General features: G+C 45.4%; 1 protein-coding gene across 5 annotated transcripts in view; it reads right to left on the bottom strand.

Annotated features, from left to right (window-relative positions):
- The window catches only part of PDE8A (phosphodiesterase 8A), a 198,463-nt gene that overhangs the window by 48,390 nt on the left and 132,365 nt on the right, over positions 1-17,708 (bottom strand). For 4 of the 5 annotated variants that reach the window (XR_014150840.1, XM_081838860.1, XM_081838862.1 and 1 more), the window contains exon 2: positions 2,185-2,241. Coding sequence is in view for 4 of the 5 variants with exons in the window: in XM_081838860.1 (XP_081694986.1) it covers positions 2,185-2,241 (57 nt within the window). In the remaining variant the exon portion in view is untranslated. Of the gene's footprint in view, positions 1-2,184; positions 2,242-16,349; positions 16,371-17,708 lie in introns of those variants that run through there. The other variant, XM_081838861.1, reaches the window with a different exon arrangement.

Genomic DNA, 17,708 nt, shown 5'->3' with positions numbered 1-17,708 from the left:
GCCCTTTATCATAAGATCTCAGGGCAGTTCACAGAATAAAATACAGGATAAAAACAAGTAAATAATTAAAAACAAAACAGCAAAACACTAACACACACACACCCTCCTCACAGACACATTGTAAAGGCTGTAGAATATTAATCAGCCATAGACCTGGTTTTCGCCTGGTATTTAAAAATATATAATGAAGGCACTTGGCGAACCTCCCTGGAGAGAGCATTCTACATACAGGGAGCCACTACAGAGAAGGCCTGTTCTCATGTTTCCGCCCTCCAGACCTCACGTGGAGGAGGCACTCAGATGATGAAAGCAGAGTCCAGGATGGTTTATATAGTCCAATTGAGCTGCAAAATTCAGAGAAATGCAAATTCCAAAGGATGGCAGTGTTTTGGTTTGTGGGCTTTTTCTGAAAGTGCAGATGGGGAAGGTTCACCTTTAAATGTTAACTGAGCCGACCTTCTCCTGCGCCTATGGCTGCTCTCCACTTTCCCTATTATAAACCTTCGACATCTAGCAATTGTAATTAAATACGGTCCCTTGTAGCACTTTGGTTTACCCTTCTGAGCAATTCCAGGCATTCCAATGGCGCTTACCCTTTGGATTAGGTTCAGCGGAATGCCTTTCACTAAATCTCTCCTTTTGTATTTAATGCATAATTTTATAAGAGAAAGAGAGAGGGACTTCGAATTTATTTAAAGCCCGGCTTCCATTTATAGTTTCCATGGGCAATTGGGGGGGAAAACTCTTTGTTGAAAGAAAACCCCACCCGGAATCATGCTGCACTTTAAGCTATATTTAGTGAAGCAAATTTAGGACAAATCGGATGAAGGAAGAGCATTTTGGTACCCAACCAAATCCCTGCCACCAAGCAGAAACATGGAAGTCTGGGGAGCGCTGCTCTGCAACAGACTTTTGGCAAAGTTTCTGAATGAACATACACAGCTCAAGAGCAGGTAACTTGGTAAAGGTAAAGGGTAAAGGGACCCCTGACCGTTAGGTCCAGTCGTGGCCGACTCTGGGGTTGTGGCGCTCATCTCGCTTTATTGGCCGAGGGAGCCGGCGTACAGCTTCCGGGTCATGTGGCTGGCATGACTAAGCCGCTTCTGGCAAACCAGAGAAGCACGGAAACACCGTTTACCTTCCTGCCGGAGTGGTACCTATTTATCTACTTGAACTTTGACGGGCTTTTGAACTGCTAGGTGGGCAGGAGCAGGGACCGAGCAATGGGAGCTCACCCTATCGCAGGGATTCGAACCGCCGACCTTCTGATCAGCAAGACCTAGGCTCTGTGGTTTAACCCACAGCGCCACCCGCATCCCAGGTAACTTGAGAGACTGCCTTATCCCTTTTCTTTGAGAGAGCTTCTCCTGAAAGTTTCAAAGATCTCAGAAGCTCACTCTGCAGTAACTCGGAGCAGGGGCTTTGCTATGGCTGCCCCTGTTTTGCAAAAAAGCATCCCTGTTCAAACATGACAGGCACCCATGACCGGCACTCACCAGAAACACTTTTGTTGTTTGCGTAACAACAACAGCTAGGATTCCTTACACACAAAAATGGAAGGAAGAAGAAGTTCACACGAAAGAAGAATGGATAAGTTGATGGATTATGCAGAACTGACAAAGTTAATAGTCAGAATAAGAGAATCTAACAAGGACTGTTCTGTGGAAGAATGGAAGCCCTTTTTGAACTATTTAAGGAAATATAGTCTAATGAATTCGCAAGGAGGATTTGAATTATAAGCAACAGAAGGAATTAGAGAATGCAGTATTGATGTGTTATACCAAGAAACAGAATGCCATGTACAGAAGAGGGGGAGAAATTAAAATACCATGAAAATGGGGCAGGAAATTGAGAAAATACAAATCTGAATCGTATTGAAGTCTATATGTTAAATTTTTGAGCAAGAGGCAAGCAAGCAGTCAGGTTACAGTGGTGAAGGGTAGTGTGTGGGAAATTGGAACCAAGGTCTCCTCAGTTTTAGTCTGCTGCTCTAACCACTAGCTGCTCTGACCACCTGGCCACAATAGCTCAATGTTAGGATAGTTTTCTGTTTTACTGTTCCATGCATTGCTATTTGGCCTTGGCCTGTTTGTTGTCATTGTGCCCTGCTATGAGCGCCCTTGGGCAGCATTTGCAGTTTATATATGTGGGAAATAAACAAGATTTTTGGTTGGCACGTCTTACCTGAAGTTGATCTTGGTGGAGTCTCATAGGCCCAAACTGCACATCTGTTCCCACTGCCTAGAAACAAGAAGATGGGCATTTTAAACAATTCTATACTGCATGTGGGCAGAGAAGAAAAATTTCCATATTTTCCTGGCAGGAAAAGAGGGGGGGAACGCCCCCCCATTCCAGAGAAACAGTGTAGGCATTATATGTCAGACTGCATATGGGAATTCACCACCAGCGTAGAAATGACAAGGTGACAAATGAACTGATGGATCTCCAAGGCATTTTTATTTGCCATTTCTTGTGGAAAGCTCATGCAAACATGCTCTGCACTCTCAGCAACAGCACTCGACTGTTTGGATGAGAGCTTTCTGAATACAGTGGTACCTTAGGTTAAGAACTTAATTCATTCTGGAGGTCCGTTCTTAACCTGAAACTGTTCTTAACCTGAAGCACCACTTTAGCTAATGGGGCCTCCCGCTGCCTCCGTGCCGCCACTGCACGATTTCTGTTCTCATCCTGAAGCAAAGTTCTTAACCCGAGGTACTATTTCTGGGTTAGCAGAGTCTGTAACCTGAAGCGTCTGTAACCTGAAGTGTCTGTAACCCGAGGTACTACTGTATAGTAAGAATTGTGCATGCAAAGGCATGCAAATTTTCATTCAGACTTAAAAACACACACCCCAGTTGCAAGCTGAAGCAGAAATAGTCTGTAACCCGAAGCGTCTGTAACCTGAAGCGTATGTAGCCTGAGGTACTACTGTAGTGACTTCTTTTTTTTAAAAAAAAGTAAAGGATACACAACCACTTCCAAACAGAGCAAACAAAGGGTTGACTTACAATTTGGATTTGCTCTTTGATGCTCTGGAGCAGGGCATTTTTTCAGGAGGGAACACGCTGGGACTCAGTTCAGGCACCTCTCAGGTGGGTGCCATCGCCGTTCTAGAAGAAAGCCACTTCCGCCTTAGGAGGAGATGGAGCTGCGGGCACTCACGACCCCTTCACATGCGCAGGGGTGTGGTCAGCCCTGCACGATTGGGGAGGGGGGGGGAGATTCCCGGCTGCATCACTGCCCAGGCAACCAAGCCGATTGCTCTGGGGGTGTGGCCTGCTTGATTTAAGCAGGATGCAGCGGCAGCCTCACCCCTTTTCGTGCTTCCTGCAGGGCGGTTAGGCACTGGAATATTGCTGGAGAAGAGAGGAGGGGAGGTAGCGCCATCACCACCCCTGCCCATTGAAGGGTATTCTGTTAAAGCAGCCTTTCTCAACCTGTGGGTTCCTAGATGTTGTTGAACTACAACCCCCATCACCCCTAGCTAGCAAGGCCAGAGCTCAGGGATGATGGGAGTTGTAGTCCAACAACATCTAGGAACCCACAGGTTGAGAACCACTGTGTTAAAGGATTCCGGGGGGGCGGGGTGGCCCTGTCCGAAGCCTGGGGAGGCTAGGGCCTAAGGCACGACCCCTATCGGTGGCCCTGGGGGAGCTCCTAGTTAATGTGCATAAGCAGGACGCCCCCTACTGGTGGTTAACCCTTCCCGGACTCCGCGCAGACGGGTGAGAGTCAGATATAGTCGGTTAGGTCCAATGCCTAAGCCAATACCGCTCACAATCTGCAACCAATAAAGTTGTGGCCTTTTTTAGCCCATTAACCTAAAATACTGTTTTCAAGTGTCTTATTCTTTTTTTTAAGATTTTTTAAATTAGGAATTTAGACAGAACATATTATCTTAAACCATATCATTCTTAATCCCCCCCAATTTCCCCCCTCCCATATTTTTTAAAATTAATATTTATTACCTTTTCCAACAATTTAGACACTACAGAAAAGAAAAACCATACAATACAATACAATACAAAAAAACACTACATTACACTAACAAAACACTAACATTAAACTAACAAAACAAAACAAACACAATTTAAAACACATCAAATACTTTCAATAACTTATCTTTCATTTACTTGTTTCCGCGACCTCCTCACACCTCCCTTTTTGTATTCCACTTCTATTAATTTTTTCAGCAATTCCTTTCCATCTTCCTCTATTTTTAATCTTATAATTACTTTAACACATTCTAACCTTATTTTTCCTTTAATACTCTATTAATCTATTTATCCTTAATTCCTTATAAGATTTCTACTAAAGCCATATAACTTCATTCCAACATTTTCCTAACATTCATTAATTTTACAGTAATTCCGTAAATAATCTTTAAACTTTTTCCAGTCTTCTTCCACCGACTCTTCTCCCTGGTCTCGGATTCTGCCAGTCATTCCCGCCAATTCCATGTAGTCCATCAACTTCATCTGCCATTCTATTCCCCCCCCTCCCATAAATCAACCCCCCCTCCTCATCCTCATCTCCTCCGACTTCCCTCAGTTCCAATCTCTGGTTTCACTATAAATGCTATTCTCTGCATGTTACAAAATTGTATAAATCCTTAATTTGTCTAACTGGTTATTATCAATAAAAAGTTTGTGAGTGTTTATTCAAAGCATCAAGTGTCTTATTCAACCTCATGGGGGGGGGGGGACCTTGCCACGCAAAGAAGGAGGCATTCATGGTGAGTTCCAGCACCTCTTTTTCTAGAAAAAGAGCACTGCTCTGAAGGGTACCACAATGGCCAACAGTGGACAACTTCAAGCCACTGCTCTCCCCACTCTCCCTTCTTTCCCTTTAAACCAGTGTCCCATCCCATTTCGCCGCCTGAGGGAAAACGGGAAAGTGCCACTCCGCCACTGCCTTGCCTATCAGGGTCATGTGGCGGCAGTGATCATGGCTTCTTCTGGTGAGACATTATGGAGCTCCATGAGATCTCACAAGAATTCTGCAAGATCTCGCCGGAAGAAAAAGCCACCACATGGCCCCAGTGGTGGCCGAAGGTGCAAGTGGAGTACCAACCCACAGAATTACACTGCCTGAGGCAGCTGCTTCAGCTTGCCTCACAGGTGGGCCAGCCCTGCAGAAAGGTTACTCCTGTGCTTCTGACAGTCCTTCAAGAAGAGCCTGCTGGTAAAGAAAGAGCTAGGTATTCTCACCATTGTAAAGAGATAATGCCCAGTCCTTCCTATTCCCCTTACAGTCGTACCTCGGGTTACATACGCTTCAGGTTACAGACTCTGCTAACTCAGAAATTGTGCCTCAGGTTAAGAACTTTGCTTCAGGATGAGAACAGAAATCACACGGTGGCGGCAGGGAGGCCGCAGGAGGCCCCATTAGCTAAAGTGGTGCTTCAGGTTAAGAACAGTTTCAGGTTAAGTACAGACCTCCGGAACGAATTAAGTACTTAACCCGAGGTACCACTGTATTTTCTTCCGACTCAAAACAATAATACAGTCATACCTTGGGTTGAAGTAGCTTCGGGTTGAGCGTTTTCAGGTTACGCTCTGCGGCGACCCGGAAGTAATGGAACGCGTTACTTCCGGGTTTCGCCGCTCACGCATGCGCAGACGCTCAAAATTACGTCACATGCATGCGCGGAAGCAGCGAATCTCAACCCGCACACGCGCAGACGCGGGTTGCATTCGCTTCAGGATGTGAACGGGGCTCCGGAACGGTTCCCGTTCGCATCCAGAGGTACCACTGTAGTTCAAAAGAAAAACTATTTGCAAGAGCTCCATTAAAGTCTTGGCCCTTGGTAAACATTTTGCATCAAGATGGGATTCATGCTAAGAAAAGTTGGCTGCTAATAAAATCATGGCTATAAATGGGTTTGTGGGGAAGGAAGGGCTGACAGAATATATGCAAAATGGTTTTATCAGGTAATGAGAACCTTTGGTGGCTTATCCCATGATGGGGTTCGAAAAAATAGCACAGTGTGATTTTTTTTTCCTGCTAAAAGGATTCTAATAAATCATTCCATTCTGTTAAAAGAAAAAGAAAAAAAGAGCCTGATGGATCAGACCAGTGGCCCATCAGCGGCAAACCAGATGACCGAGGAAACCTGCAAGCCGTACCTGAGCACAAGAGCATTTTCCTCTCCTGTGGTTTCTAGCAACTGGTACAGTGGTGCCTCGCAAGACGAAATTAATCCATTCCGTGAGGCTCTTCGTATAGCGGTTTTTTCGTCTTGTGAAGCAAGCCCATTGACAGCTTAGCGGATTAGCGCTATTAGCGGTTTAGCGTCTTTTAGCGGAGCAGCTGATAAGCGGCTTAGGGCTTAGAAAAATGGGGGGGAGGGGAAAAACCCCGCAGGAACTCGCAAGACATTTTCGTCTTGCGAAGCAAGCCCATAGGGAAATTCGTTTTGCAAAGCGCCTCCAAAACGGAAAACGGGGGGGGGGGGGGGACCCGCTATGGAAAATCACATTGAATTTTCTTTTACTCTCCAGCGCCATCTGGTGTTGCATGTTTATAACACATTCAAAATGTTGCCTTTTGACTAAGGTAGCTGAGTCTATGGTCACCCTGAGGGAGCGCAATCTACCTCAGGCACCAAACTGTCTTTTGCCTGGCCTAGGCTAGGAATATTTGCCTTTTAGCTCTGTTTGAAAACGAAACTGTAGAAAAGTATTTTGGCCTGGCTGTTAACAGATGTCTTTACACAGACACAGACACAGACACAGACACAGACACAGACACACAAACACACACACACACACACACACACACACACACAATGAACAGATTCTGATGACTATGAAAGTGGCATTTTTACAATGTTATTCTTCACAGTAAAACCACACTTTATGATCAGATTTAATCCTCAGCCATCCAGAATTTCTTCCAGTGAGTAATTTTAAAGAGCCAGCAGCCTATCCCACACGCCACATAAAGGCCTTTGAAAATTACATGGTTTCTCCATGGCTCTATTGCTTCGAAGCTCAGTCCTTAAGACTCCTCAGATGCCCTTTAATTTATTACTTTGGATATCACCCATTTAATTTTAAATTTAAACCAAAGCTCCAAAAGAGAAAGGGGAGTGGTAAGATGGGTAGAGAAGTCAGCAAAAGTAATGGGGAAGGAAAAAGGAGAATAGCATTCACGGGGCTGCACGTACTTCGTATTTAAAATAAAAATCTGCACAAAGGTGACCTCAATGCTGTGGCAAAAGGAAAAAGCATGGATTCTGTTCCTTGTCTAAATTAAGGAAACTAAGCTATTTCTCCTGTTTGGGTGTAATTTACTCTCTTTCATGTGTAAAGCACAAAGTGGTTTGAAGGATGGTCAGGGCTAAGGACAGCGGAGAAATTAGATTCAATTAGCACTGAAAGGAAATTCACAATTTCCGAAACAATATGAGAACCAAAAATTGGTTTGCACTTCTTTCACATTTACAATGCAATTCCTAGCCAAGTAACGTTTATGAGAATACATATGCAGGATTTCCATGGGTTTTTTCCCCCCAATGAAAAATGTGGAGTGTCGAGAATTGACTTTAAGAGTGGAAAAATTAGTGAAACCGATACTGACATGTTCACTCATTCCTAGTCAGGGTCAACCCTGCAGAATGATGCAGCCTATAGTTGTTGGTTTTTTTAAGGTGCTGGAAACTGTAGATTTGTGAGAGGGTGAACTATAGTTCCCAAGATCCTTTGGGGGGAAGCTATGTGCTTTAAATGTAATTTAAATGTATGGTGTATGTACAGTGAGAGCTTCTTTAAGTGCCATGGTTGACAGATGTGGTGTCAGATATGTTGCCAACTGGACAATATAGCAGTGAACTGTAAGAGAAACGCAAAGATATAGAGAGAGACTATTACAGTCGTACCTTGGAAGCTGAACGGAATCCGTTCTGGAATTCTGTTCAACTTCCAAAACGTTCAGAAACCAAAGCACGGCTTCCAATTGGCTGTTGGAAACTCCTGCAGCCAATCGGAAGCCGCGGAGGCCCTGTTGGATGTTCGGGTTCCAAAAGAACGTTCGAATACCAGAACACTCACTTCTCGGTTTCGATCGTTCGGCAGTCGATTTGTTCAGGAGTCAGGGTGTTTGAGATCCAAGGTACGACTGTATTTGTGGCACGGAATCCCTTTTGCTTCTATTTATTTTTTATTCAGATTTGTCATGGCCAATGGCTAGCACAATAAAGTTATTTGGATTGAACTTAACTCTTTAATGAATTTCCTCTCAGTACTCTGACAAACCTTTTCTAGCTGCTACCTTTAAAATCGCAGCAATTGTCACCAGTTATGCTTAAAAAGTTATGCTTAAAAAGCTGGCTTCCAAACCCCTTGCTCCTCTACTCACACAACTGTTGCTGAATTCACAGCAAGGCTTTGCAGTGTAACAAAAATCCCCAAAGCAGTTTTTGTTCAGACGACAACAAAACTCTCTATTTCTTTTATTCCTGCAGGAAGATGAGTTTGCTGCTGATCTAAAGGTTGTGAAATAAATGTTTTATTACCCCTGCCTAACACAAAGGGGGGCTGAGTTAGCCAACCACTTCCTGTGAAAGAGACCCAGAAACAGGAGACAGGGCTTGCTGATCAGAAGGTCAGCCGTTCGAATCCCCGTGACGGGGTGAGCTCTCGTCGCTCAGTCCCTGCTCCTGCCAACCTAGCAGTTCAAAAGCACGTCAAAGTGCAAGTAAATAGGTACCGCTCCGGCAGGAAGGTAAACAGAGTTTCCGTGTGCTGCTCTGGTTCGCCAGAAGCGGCTTAGCCATGCTGGCCACATGACCCGGAAGCTGTACGCCAGCTCCCACGGCCAATAAAGCGAGATGGGTGCCGCAACCCCAGAGTCGGCCACGACTGGACCTAATGGTCAGGGGTCCCTTTACCTTTACCTTATGTGATGCTTTAAAAAAAAAAAAAAAACCAGCACAACTTGCGTTACCAAATTGGCAAAGTCAGCCAATTTGGCATAAGGATGCGCTTTTGATGCAACGTCATTTCTGACCAGTGTTTTTTTGGGAAATCTTTGTTGCTCTACAATATCAGCCCCCTATCTACAGCAGAACCTCCCCAAAATACTTACGTATCCGAGCTTATATTAGGTCTGTCTGACATTTAAATTCAACAGTGACTGGTTTTGCAGGCTTGCTCTGATTTTGCCTTGTTGCTAATTCTTTTCTAAGTTGCCAAGCTGAGCTGGCCTGGTCAATGGGTGCGCTTAGCCTGTTGTCTTGAGTCATCTCCAGACTGCCAGCATTATGTGGTAGGAATGCAATTGCATACCGGAAATTTTGGTTTGTGCAATCAAAGCGGATTAAAGCATTCTGGTGCAACAAATCTACTTTTATTTTTATTTTTAAAAACATGGTTTGTTTGTCTTTTGGGGTTTTTTAAAGTTAGGGAAAATGATGTGTAAACACACTAAACAGTGTGGGATGAATGGCTCATGGCAATACATGTAACCGTCCACCACACAAACAAATCATATGAAATCAGGATGAATGTTCATTGTTATATAACCTCCTCACAGGCAGATCAGAATAAATGGTCCATAAAGTCTGTGTATGCACCATACCAGGCGCCAGCAAACTTTTTCAGCAGGGGGCCAGTCCACTGTCCCTCAGACCTTGTGGAGGGCCAGACTATATTTTGAAGGGAAAAAATGAACAAATTCCTATGCCCCACAAATAACCCAGAGATGCATTTTAAATAAAAGAACACATTCTACTCATGTAAAAACGTGCTGATTCCTGGACCGGCTGCGGGCCGGACTGAGAAGGCGATTGGGCCGGATCTGGTCCACCGGCCTTAGTTTGCCTACCCATGCACCATACATTTAAAGCACATGGCTTCCTGTATAGAATCCTGGTAGCTGTAGTTTAACCCTCACACAGAGCGACAATTCCCAGCACCCTGAACAAAATACAGTTCCTAGGCTTCCTTGTGGGAAACAATATGCTTTAAAGGTGTATTAAGTGTATGCAAAGGCTGGACATGGTCTAATTTCTGCATAAGCTTTGTGCAAGCAGAGGATGAATGGTCAATAAATCTGGAGGAGCCCTAGGACGCTCCTTGGCAGCTCATTCACCCAAGAGGAGCAACACAAGAAGATACAGAGTTCTGCCGCCCATAGAAGGGATCCCCAGCCTAGAGGGATCCCCAGCCTAGAGATCCTAGAGAAGAGGTGCCTTTGCGTTTCCAAAACTCAACAGTGCACCTTCCGACTTGTCCATGTTGCCAGTGGCCATTTTGAAATCCTCAGAATCACCCTACGTGGCACATTGTAGGGAATTCAAAATGGTGCCTCAGCAAACCAGTTTGGGGAAGAGGCCAGTGAGCTGTTGTCAGCGTCGTCCCATCTCCCCAGCCCCCAGTTTTCAAAATTTGCCCCATGCAATGAGTGGAGTTTATTTTGCTCCTTACTTTAAAAGAGAACTTACTTTGGGGAACTTTTAGCCAGACCTAAACTGAGGAATACCTTCTGTGTCTGAAGGTCCAGGTTTGATTCTTGGAATCTTCACCTAAAGGATTTCTGGTCTGGGAGGAGACTTTTCCAGAAGTGCTAGTAACATCAACCCTTTTGGTCTGTTCCCACTTCCTTACCATGTCACGTATTTTCCCCACAACAACGTTGACTTTTCCATCCTTCATGCCCCCCCCCCATACGTATTAAGGATCCTGTGAGCAAGCTTGTTGAAGGCTTTTATTCTGTGGAAAGAGAAACCATTAGCCGAATTTTTCCTCCTCCAGGAGCTTGCACTCTGACTGAGTGACACGGAATGACTCATGGCACAGAGGAGAAACCTGAAGTGCTTTTGTGGGTTATGCCAGGTCAGTGTCTAGTTTGTTTGCCCTTTGATTCCGATCAGTCACACTCCTTTGGCCCTGTCTATTTTAGGATTCTTTCCAATGTGTGTGTGTTTTTAAACTTAGCAAATAACATATCTCCTGGTATTTGAAACTGTTGGAGGGGATATGGAATTCTGCAAATGTGATATATAAGCATGGATACGTTACAGAGAATACCTAGTGGAGTCTGCTGTTATACAAATATAGACCAAAGCTGCCTCCTCCATCTCAGCAACCATCACACCAAATGGTGTGACAATATCTTTTGAGGTGTTCCAGTCAGTAAACTCTGGAATGATTCAGTCTGCCATCTTGACTGAGGGGAAGTTTAGATTTTTTTTTGGAGCAGGGGGGAGAAAAAGATACAGAAGTTGACTTTTGATGGGACCCCCATGCATATTCATGTGCCCCAGGGGGCAGTGCTGGGGAACAACAAAGCTGCTGAGTTGGGACACCACCATTTACATTTCCCATAATGCCCCAAGACAGAGTCGCTCCAAGACACTGTGGGAGAGTAAAATGTCAGCCACTGCTCTCCTCCTTTCTTATGGTTCTTTATCTTTAAACCATCTTTAAACCAGGTAACCTTTCAAAGAGAGAACTGTCCTCTTACAGCCCTTCAAAGAATAGCAAGAATGGGGGATCAATGTCCCTCAAGATGTTGATGGACTCCCACTCCCAGCCACCCAAGCCAATATGGCCAAGTGGTCAGGGATGATGGGCGTTGAAGTTCGGCAACATCAGGCTCTCCATCCCTGAGACAGAGGGCTATCTTCTGTTAAGAGGAACATATGAGACCATACTACCTGGAGAAGCCATGGACCTTCTGCCTGTCTGCAATATATTTGCTCTAACAATGAACTCCGAAGGAATGCTTAAAAGATACTGAAATCTGGGTTGTTATTTTTGTCATCGCAAACATTTAACAGAACCACCACCAAGCTCACAGGATAATCCTTGAGAGTATCTTATTTCATTATGGGTTTGTGTGTGTTTTTTTATAGCCATACACAAAGCATCAGTCAAAGTAATACACTGTTTCTGGCTTGTTTTCAAATACTACTGCTGCTATACACTGAGCACTTTACAGTTCCTGATCTGGCTTCTCACCTCATTTACAACAGCGGGTAAACCACAGCAGCGCAATTAACACTGATGGGTTTACAGCTTTCTGTTGATATAGTGTAGTGTAAAGAAGAGTACAAACCAGCTCCTTGCTCATACTCCTGCGGCAATTTGGAGCCAAGGGTAATCAGAAGTTGGAACAGCCAAGGAACAAAGAGTCCCTAAGATGTTTTGACTTTTACTCTCCAGATTAAAAAGGGACAAAGGTAAGAGCTCTCGAATAAATCATACTGAATGCTGTCGGTTATTTGTTAAAGACGGGTCTCTGAAAATCCAGCTCAGATTAACAGATCAATCCTAACTATAGAAAGCTGGTGCAACGTAAAAGGTAAAGGTAAAGGGACCCCTGACCATTAGGTCCAGTCGTGGCCAACTCTCGGGTTGCGGCACTCATCTCGCTTTACTGGCCGAGGGAGCCGGCGTACAGCTTCCGGGTCATGTGGCCAGCATGACTAAGCTGCTTCTGGCAAACCAGAGCAGCGCACAGAAATGCCATTTACCTTCCCGCCGCAGCGGTACCTATTTATCTACTTGCACTTTGACGTGCTTTCGAACTGCTAGGTTAGCAGGATCAGGGACCGAGCAACGGGAGCTCACCCCGTTGCAGGGATTCGAACCACCCACCTTCTGATCGGCAAGTCCTAGGCTCTGTGGTTTAACCCACAGCGCCACCCGAAATTACACCTATCCCAAACTCCATTTAGGAGCCTCTCGTGTGGCAGGTGAGTGTGGGCCCACGCTTTAATGACTGGGCCCAAGGTCACGTGCCCAAGATGAACAGGGTTTGGTTACAGGTGTCTCTCCTTGCCCCATCCCAACCTTTTTGGTGACTTACGCCAGCTTAAATTACACAAATTTAAATTTTGCTGGCTGAGCCCAGAATAAACCCGCAGTGTTCCAGATGAGCCAGGGTGCAGGATCAGAGTGCTGGTCCTCACCGAACCACAATTCTTAGAGAGTTTTAAGAATCAATCCTTCTCCCCAAGAAGCTCCAAGAATTGTAGCTCCATGAGAGGAATTGGGGTCTCATAGCAACCCGAAGAAGAAGAGGAGGAGGAGGAGGAAGAGTTTGGACTTGATATCTCGCCTTTCATTCCCCTTAAGGAGTCGCAAAGCGGCTAAGAGTCTCAGCACCCTTAATCTACAGTTTCCAGCAGGGAACTGTCCTGCCCATGAGGCGGACTATGGCAGCCGCTTCGGACAGTGAAATATCAAGGGGTGGCACCCCCACCAACAGAGAATTGAGAAGTGGTGGCTTCTGGTGAGATCCTCTGTGGCAGGATTGCACCCCATAAGATCTCCCCAGAACCTGGAACTCACAGCTGCATGACCCAGGTAAGCAAAGCATCTTTTGAGGTGGTGGCAGCAGCAGCACATTCCAGTTTCATCTCAGGTAGTGAAGCAAGACAGGCTGCCCCGGTTCCCAGGACTGTTTGGGGGAAGCCATGACTGTTTAAAGTGGTATCATAGTACTTTAAATGTACAGTTGCACCTTGAAAGCCAAACGCCTTGCGAGTCAAACGTTTTGGCTCCCGAACGCTGCAAACCCGGAAGTGAGTGTTCCGGTTTGCGAACGTTTTTTCTGGAAGCCAAACATCCGATGTGGCTTCTGCGACTTCCGATTAGCTGCAGGAGCTGCCTTGGTTTCCAAATGTTTTGGAAGTCAAACAGACTTACGGAATGGATTCTGTTCAACTTCCAAGGTACCACTGTACGGTCGTACCTCCGCTCACGTATCCCTCTGGTTACGTAAACTTCGGGATACATAAGCAGCAAACCTGGAGGTACCAATATATTTCTGGGTTTTTACCACACGCACATGTGCAGAAGTGCTTCCTCCAGTTGCGGAAACCTCAGGATCTGACCAGAGCTCCAGAATGGATCCCGTCCGCAACCGGAGGTACCACTGTACTGTGAAAACGAGGCTTTCTTAGGCTAAATACACACCATACGTTTACAGCAATATTATGCCACTTGAACAGTCATGGGTTTCCCCAGATAATTGGCAAACCGTAGCTTGTTATGGGTGCTGTCCGGAGATCCCCATTGCCCCCGCTACAGAGGTACAATACCCAGCGTTCCCTGGGAAGAAGACTGACCGTTATGTAACTTTGCAAACTGTTAACTCTGCAAAGGGAATAACTGCAACACTCAGCATCCTTAAACTACACTTCCCAGGGTTCTTTGGGGGGGGGGAGCCATGGCTGAAGAACAGCGCTTTCAATGTGGCCCTGCCACTACGTCAACAGGTTCTTTCTGACTACTAAGCTCTTTTCAGGAAAACTTCCAGCACCACCGGTTCCTTTATAATGTAGTTATGCAAATGGTTCTTGCATCACCCAATCCATTTCTGCAACAAGCAGGAAGGGGTGGGGTGGGAGAGAGCGAGCAAAACAGGAGACCTGGCACACAAACGGACGCACTGCAGCAGGCCAAGAGTTGCCAGCGAGCCAGACAAATACGTGTAGTCTTTGTTCTATATTAGAAAGCTGTCCTTGTCTCGAAAGGCAGGCAGCGACTCTTATGTCCAAATGTGCCTGCACACACACACAGGGCCAGGATTTCAAGGCCTGCTGCATCATTGCAACACTTTCAGAAGTCAGCAGTGGTGACGCAGGCGGATAATCATGTGTGACAGTCACCAGGCAGCATGTAGAAGGGAGAATTTGGATTTTAATATTCTTGCCTGTATTGTGAAGTGAGAGCAAAAAGGATACAGCAATCTGGCTGGGGCGGTCTCACCTTCACAATACACACTGAAAGAACTACAATACTGTTTTAAATAGTCACAGCTTCCCCCTAAAGAACCCAGGAGTTTGCTAACGGTGCTTAGAGTTGTGAGGAGACCCCTATTCCTCTTAAAGGTAAAGGTACCCCTGACCGTTAGGTCGGGTCGCAGACGACTCTGGGGTTGCGCGCTCATCTCGCTCTATAGGCCAAGGGAGCCGGCGTTTGTCCGCAGACAGCTTCTGGATCATGTGACCAGCATGACTAAGCCGCTTCTGGCGAACCAGAGCAGCACACGGAAACGCCGTTTACCTTCCCCACCAGAGTGGTACCTATTTACCCACTTGAACTCTGACGTGCTTTCAAACTGCTAGGTGGGCAGGAGTTGGGACCGAGCAACGGGAGCTCACCCCGTCACGGGGATTCGAACCGCCGACCTTCTGATCAGCAAGCCCTAGGCTCTGTGGTTTAGACCACAGCGCCACCCTCTTACAGAGTTACAATTCCCCGAGTGGTTTAACGGTCAGTCCCTCTTCCCTGGGAACTCGGGGAACAGGAATCTCCTAACAAGCCTCAGCACCCTTAACAGCTAGCCAGATCCTTTGGTGGAAGGTTAAAGTGGTATCAAAGTGATTTAAATATCTGGTGTGGATGTGGCCTTAATCTTCCAGGAGATCTGGAATCTCCCCCACCTCTGCAAGGTTGAATGGGGGGGGGGGGAAGCCTTGCCTTTGGTTTAGACCAGTGGTGGCCAAACTCGGCCCTCCAGATGTTTTGAGACTACAACTCCCATTATCCCTAGCTAACAGGACCAGTGGTCAGGGATGATAGGAATTGTAGTCCCAAAACATATGGAGGGCTGAGTTTGGCCACCACTGGTTTAGACCCAACAGTTTTAGGGCCAATTAGTTTACAATCCCAAGCAGCTGGCAAACTCTCCTTCAAGAGAGGTATCTAAGCAGAGTCATAATGGCCACCTAGCAGAGATGTTGTAAAAGTGGGCTTTCTGTATCAGCTGGGGGAGGGGGTGGCTAGGTTATTTTTGAAGCCTATTGATTCCAGATTATTAAGACCAACGTTGTGTACACTTTAAAGCACATCCAAAGCACATTCTTTCCCTCAAAGAATTCTGGGCGTGGTAGTTTATCCCTCAGAGAGTTCAAATTCCCAGCAGCCCTTAACAAGCTACAGAGCGCAGAATTCTTTGAGGAAAACCATGTGCTTCAAATGTGCTTCAAATGCGCTTTAAAGGCATAGTATCTATGCAGCACAACTATGATTCTAGATTATAAAGACATAAAGAAGGTGATTCTATCAGTCTTCCCCCTTTGACAGCGATATGGTCTTTCTGAAAGCCAAAAAAATATTATCTGGAATAATAGAATTTTAAACAGCCACAAACACTGTTTTTTGTGTTCTCAGAAACTTGCTCTTTTCAAATTCAATTTATGCATTATTTTAATTCATTGCTGAAGGAACAATTGCTCTCGCACACCTGTTATTTGACAGGTTGACCCTGAGGCTACGGTAGAGCAGAGTTGATAATCTTAAACCAATTTACCAGGGCTGCAGGTTTTAACTGATTTACATTTGACAAGTTACTTAAATAACACTGTAATTGACTAATCTGTTATTGTTCACCTGCTGTACTGTACTCTACAGTCGTACTTTGGAAGTCGAACGGAATCCGTTACAGAAGTCCATTCGACTTCCAAAACATTTGAAAACCAAATCGCGGCTTCTGATTGGCTGAAGGAAACTCCTGCAGCCAATCAGAAGCTGCAGAACCCCCATCAGACATTAGGGTTCCAAAAGAACGTTCGTAAACCAAAACATCCACTTCTGGGTTTGCAGCGTTTGGGAGCCAAAACGTCTGAGTTCTTGGGCGTTCAGGATCCAAGGTACGACTATACAATGTTTTACAATGTTTTTAAGAAAAGTTATCATTTTTAAAGTGTATACTTTTGTGGGTAAAACTGTTCTGGGATAATATATGATGAATTGTGGTTTAGAAATTGAATAAATAAATAGGCAGAGTCCATTTCAGTTAGCGAGGCCAGATTTGAATCAGCCAATCCGAATGTTAAGGGGACATTGGTTCATTTTTTAAAAACCTCTTTTGGTTCTTGTGCTTTATTATCCTAGAGAAGGACGGCAAAAAGATTAAAGGCGCAATTTTAACAAATAATGGCAAGGTTGGTTGGTTGGTTGGTTTATTAAATTGTAAATGATCTCAAGAAGAGAGCTAATGTCTCTTTAAAAGCAAAATAAGCAGAAATATATCCATAGCCTATACGCTGTCATCCTTATGAAGAAGCTGCATTACGGAAGGAGCAGCATCTATGGCAACTGAGCTCTCGGAAGATCTCTTTCCTCCTGGGAGTTCTCGTTTTGAGTAAACAAACCATGAGCAAGAAAAACATGTCATACAACAACCCCGCTGGCAGCAATCGTGCTTAATAAATAAACTCCGCTAAAGACCAAGAGTCCTCTAATGCGCTCCACTCCATGCTAAAGGTCCTTTTCCTTCAGGGATGGTCTTCCCAAGATGTTGCGGGGTTGCACCACCCATCATCCCTAACCGCTAGCCATGCTTAGCTGGGGCTGATGGTCTCCAGCAACATTGGGGAGCCACACATTTCTCTACGTCTTAAACTTAGATCATGTGGAAATGTTTCCATGTGATAGCACACTTCAGCAGTGCGTTCTGCAGGGTCAGTGAATATGTCCCCCGTCCTCGTCTGGGGGGATGGCTGCTTCTTAGCATCAGTTCCCACTGGCCACATGCGTCACTGGAATGGAAACTTCCCTATATATACATGAGGATATGTTTACCAGCACCACGTGCTCATGCTAGTGAGATGAAGGCCACACCGCAAGTAAGATGCATGAGAAAGGTCAGACTCCTATTTAAAACTTCATGCGCACTTAAAGCAGTCTCTCCTCACTTGGTGACTTCCAGATGTTACCAGTCCAATCGGTCCTAACCAGAAGGTCGTT

Source organism: Podarcis erhardii (genome assembly GCF_964252035.2).
Source record: "Podarcis erhardii genome assembly, chromosome: 14".
NCBI lineage: Eukaryota > Metazoa > Chordata > Lepidosauria > Squamata > Lacertidae > Podarcis > Podarcis erhardii.
This window is presented reverse-complemented; position numbering and strand designations above follow the sequence as displayed.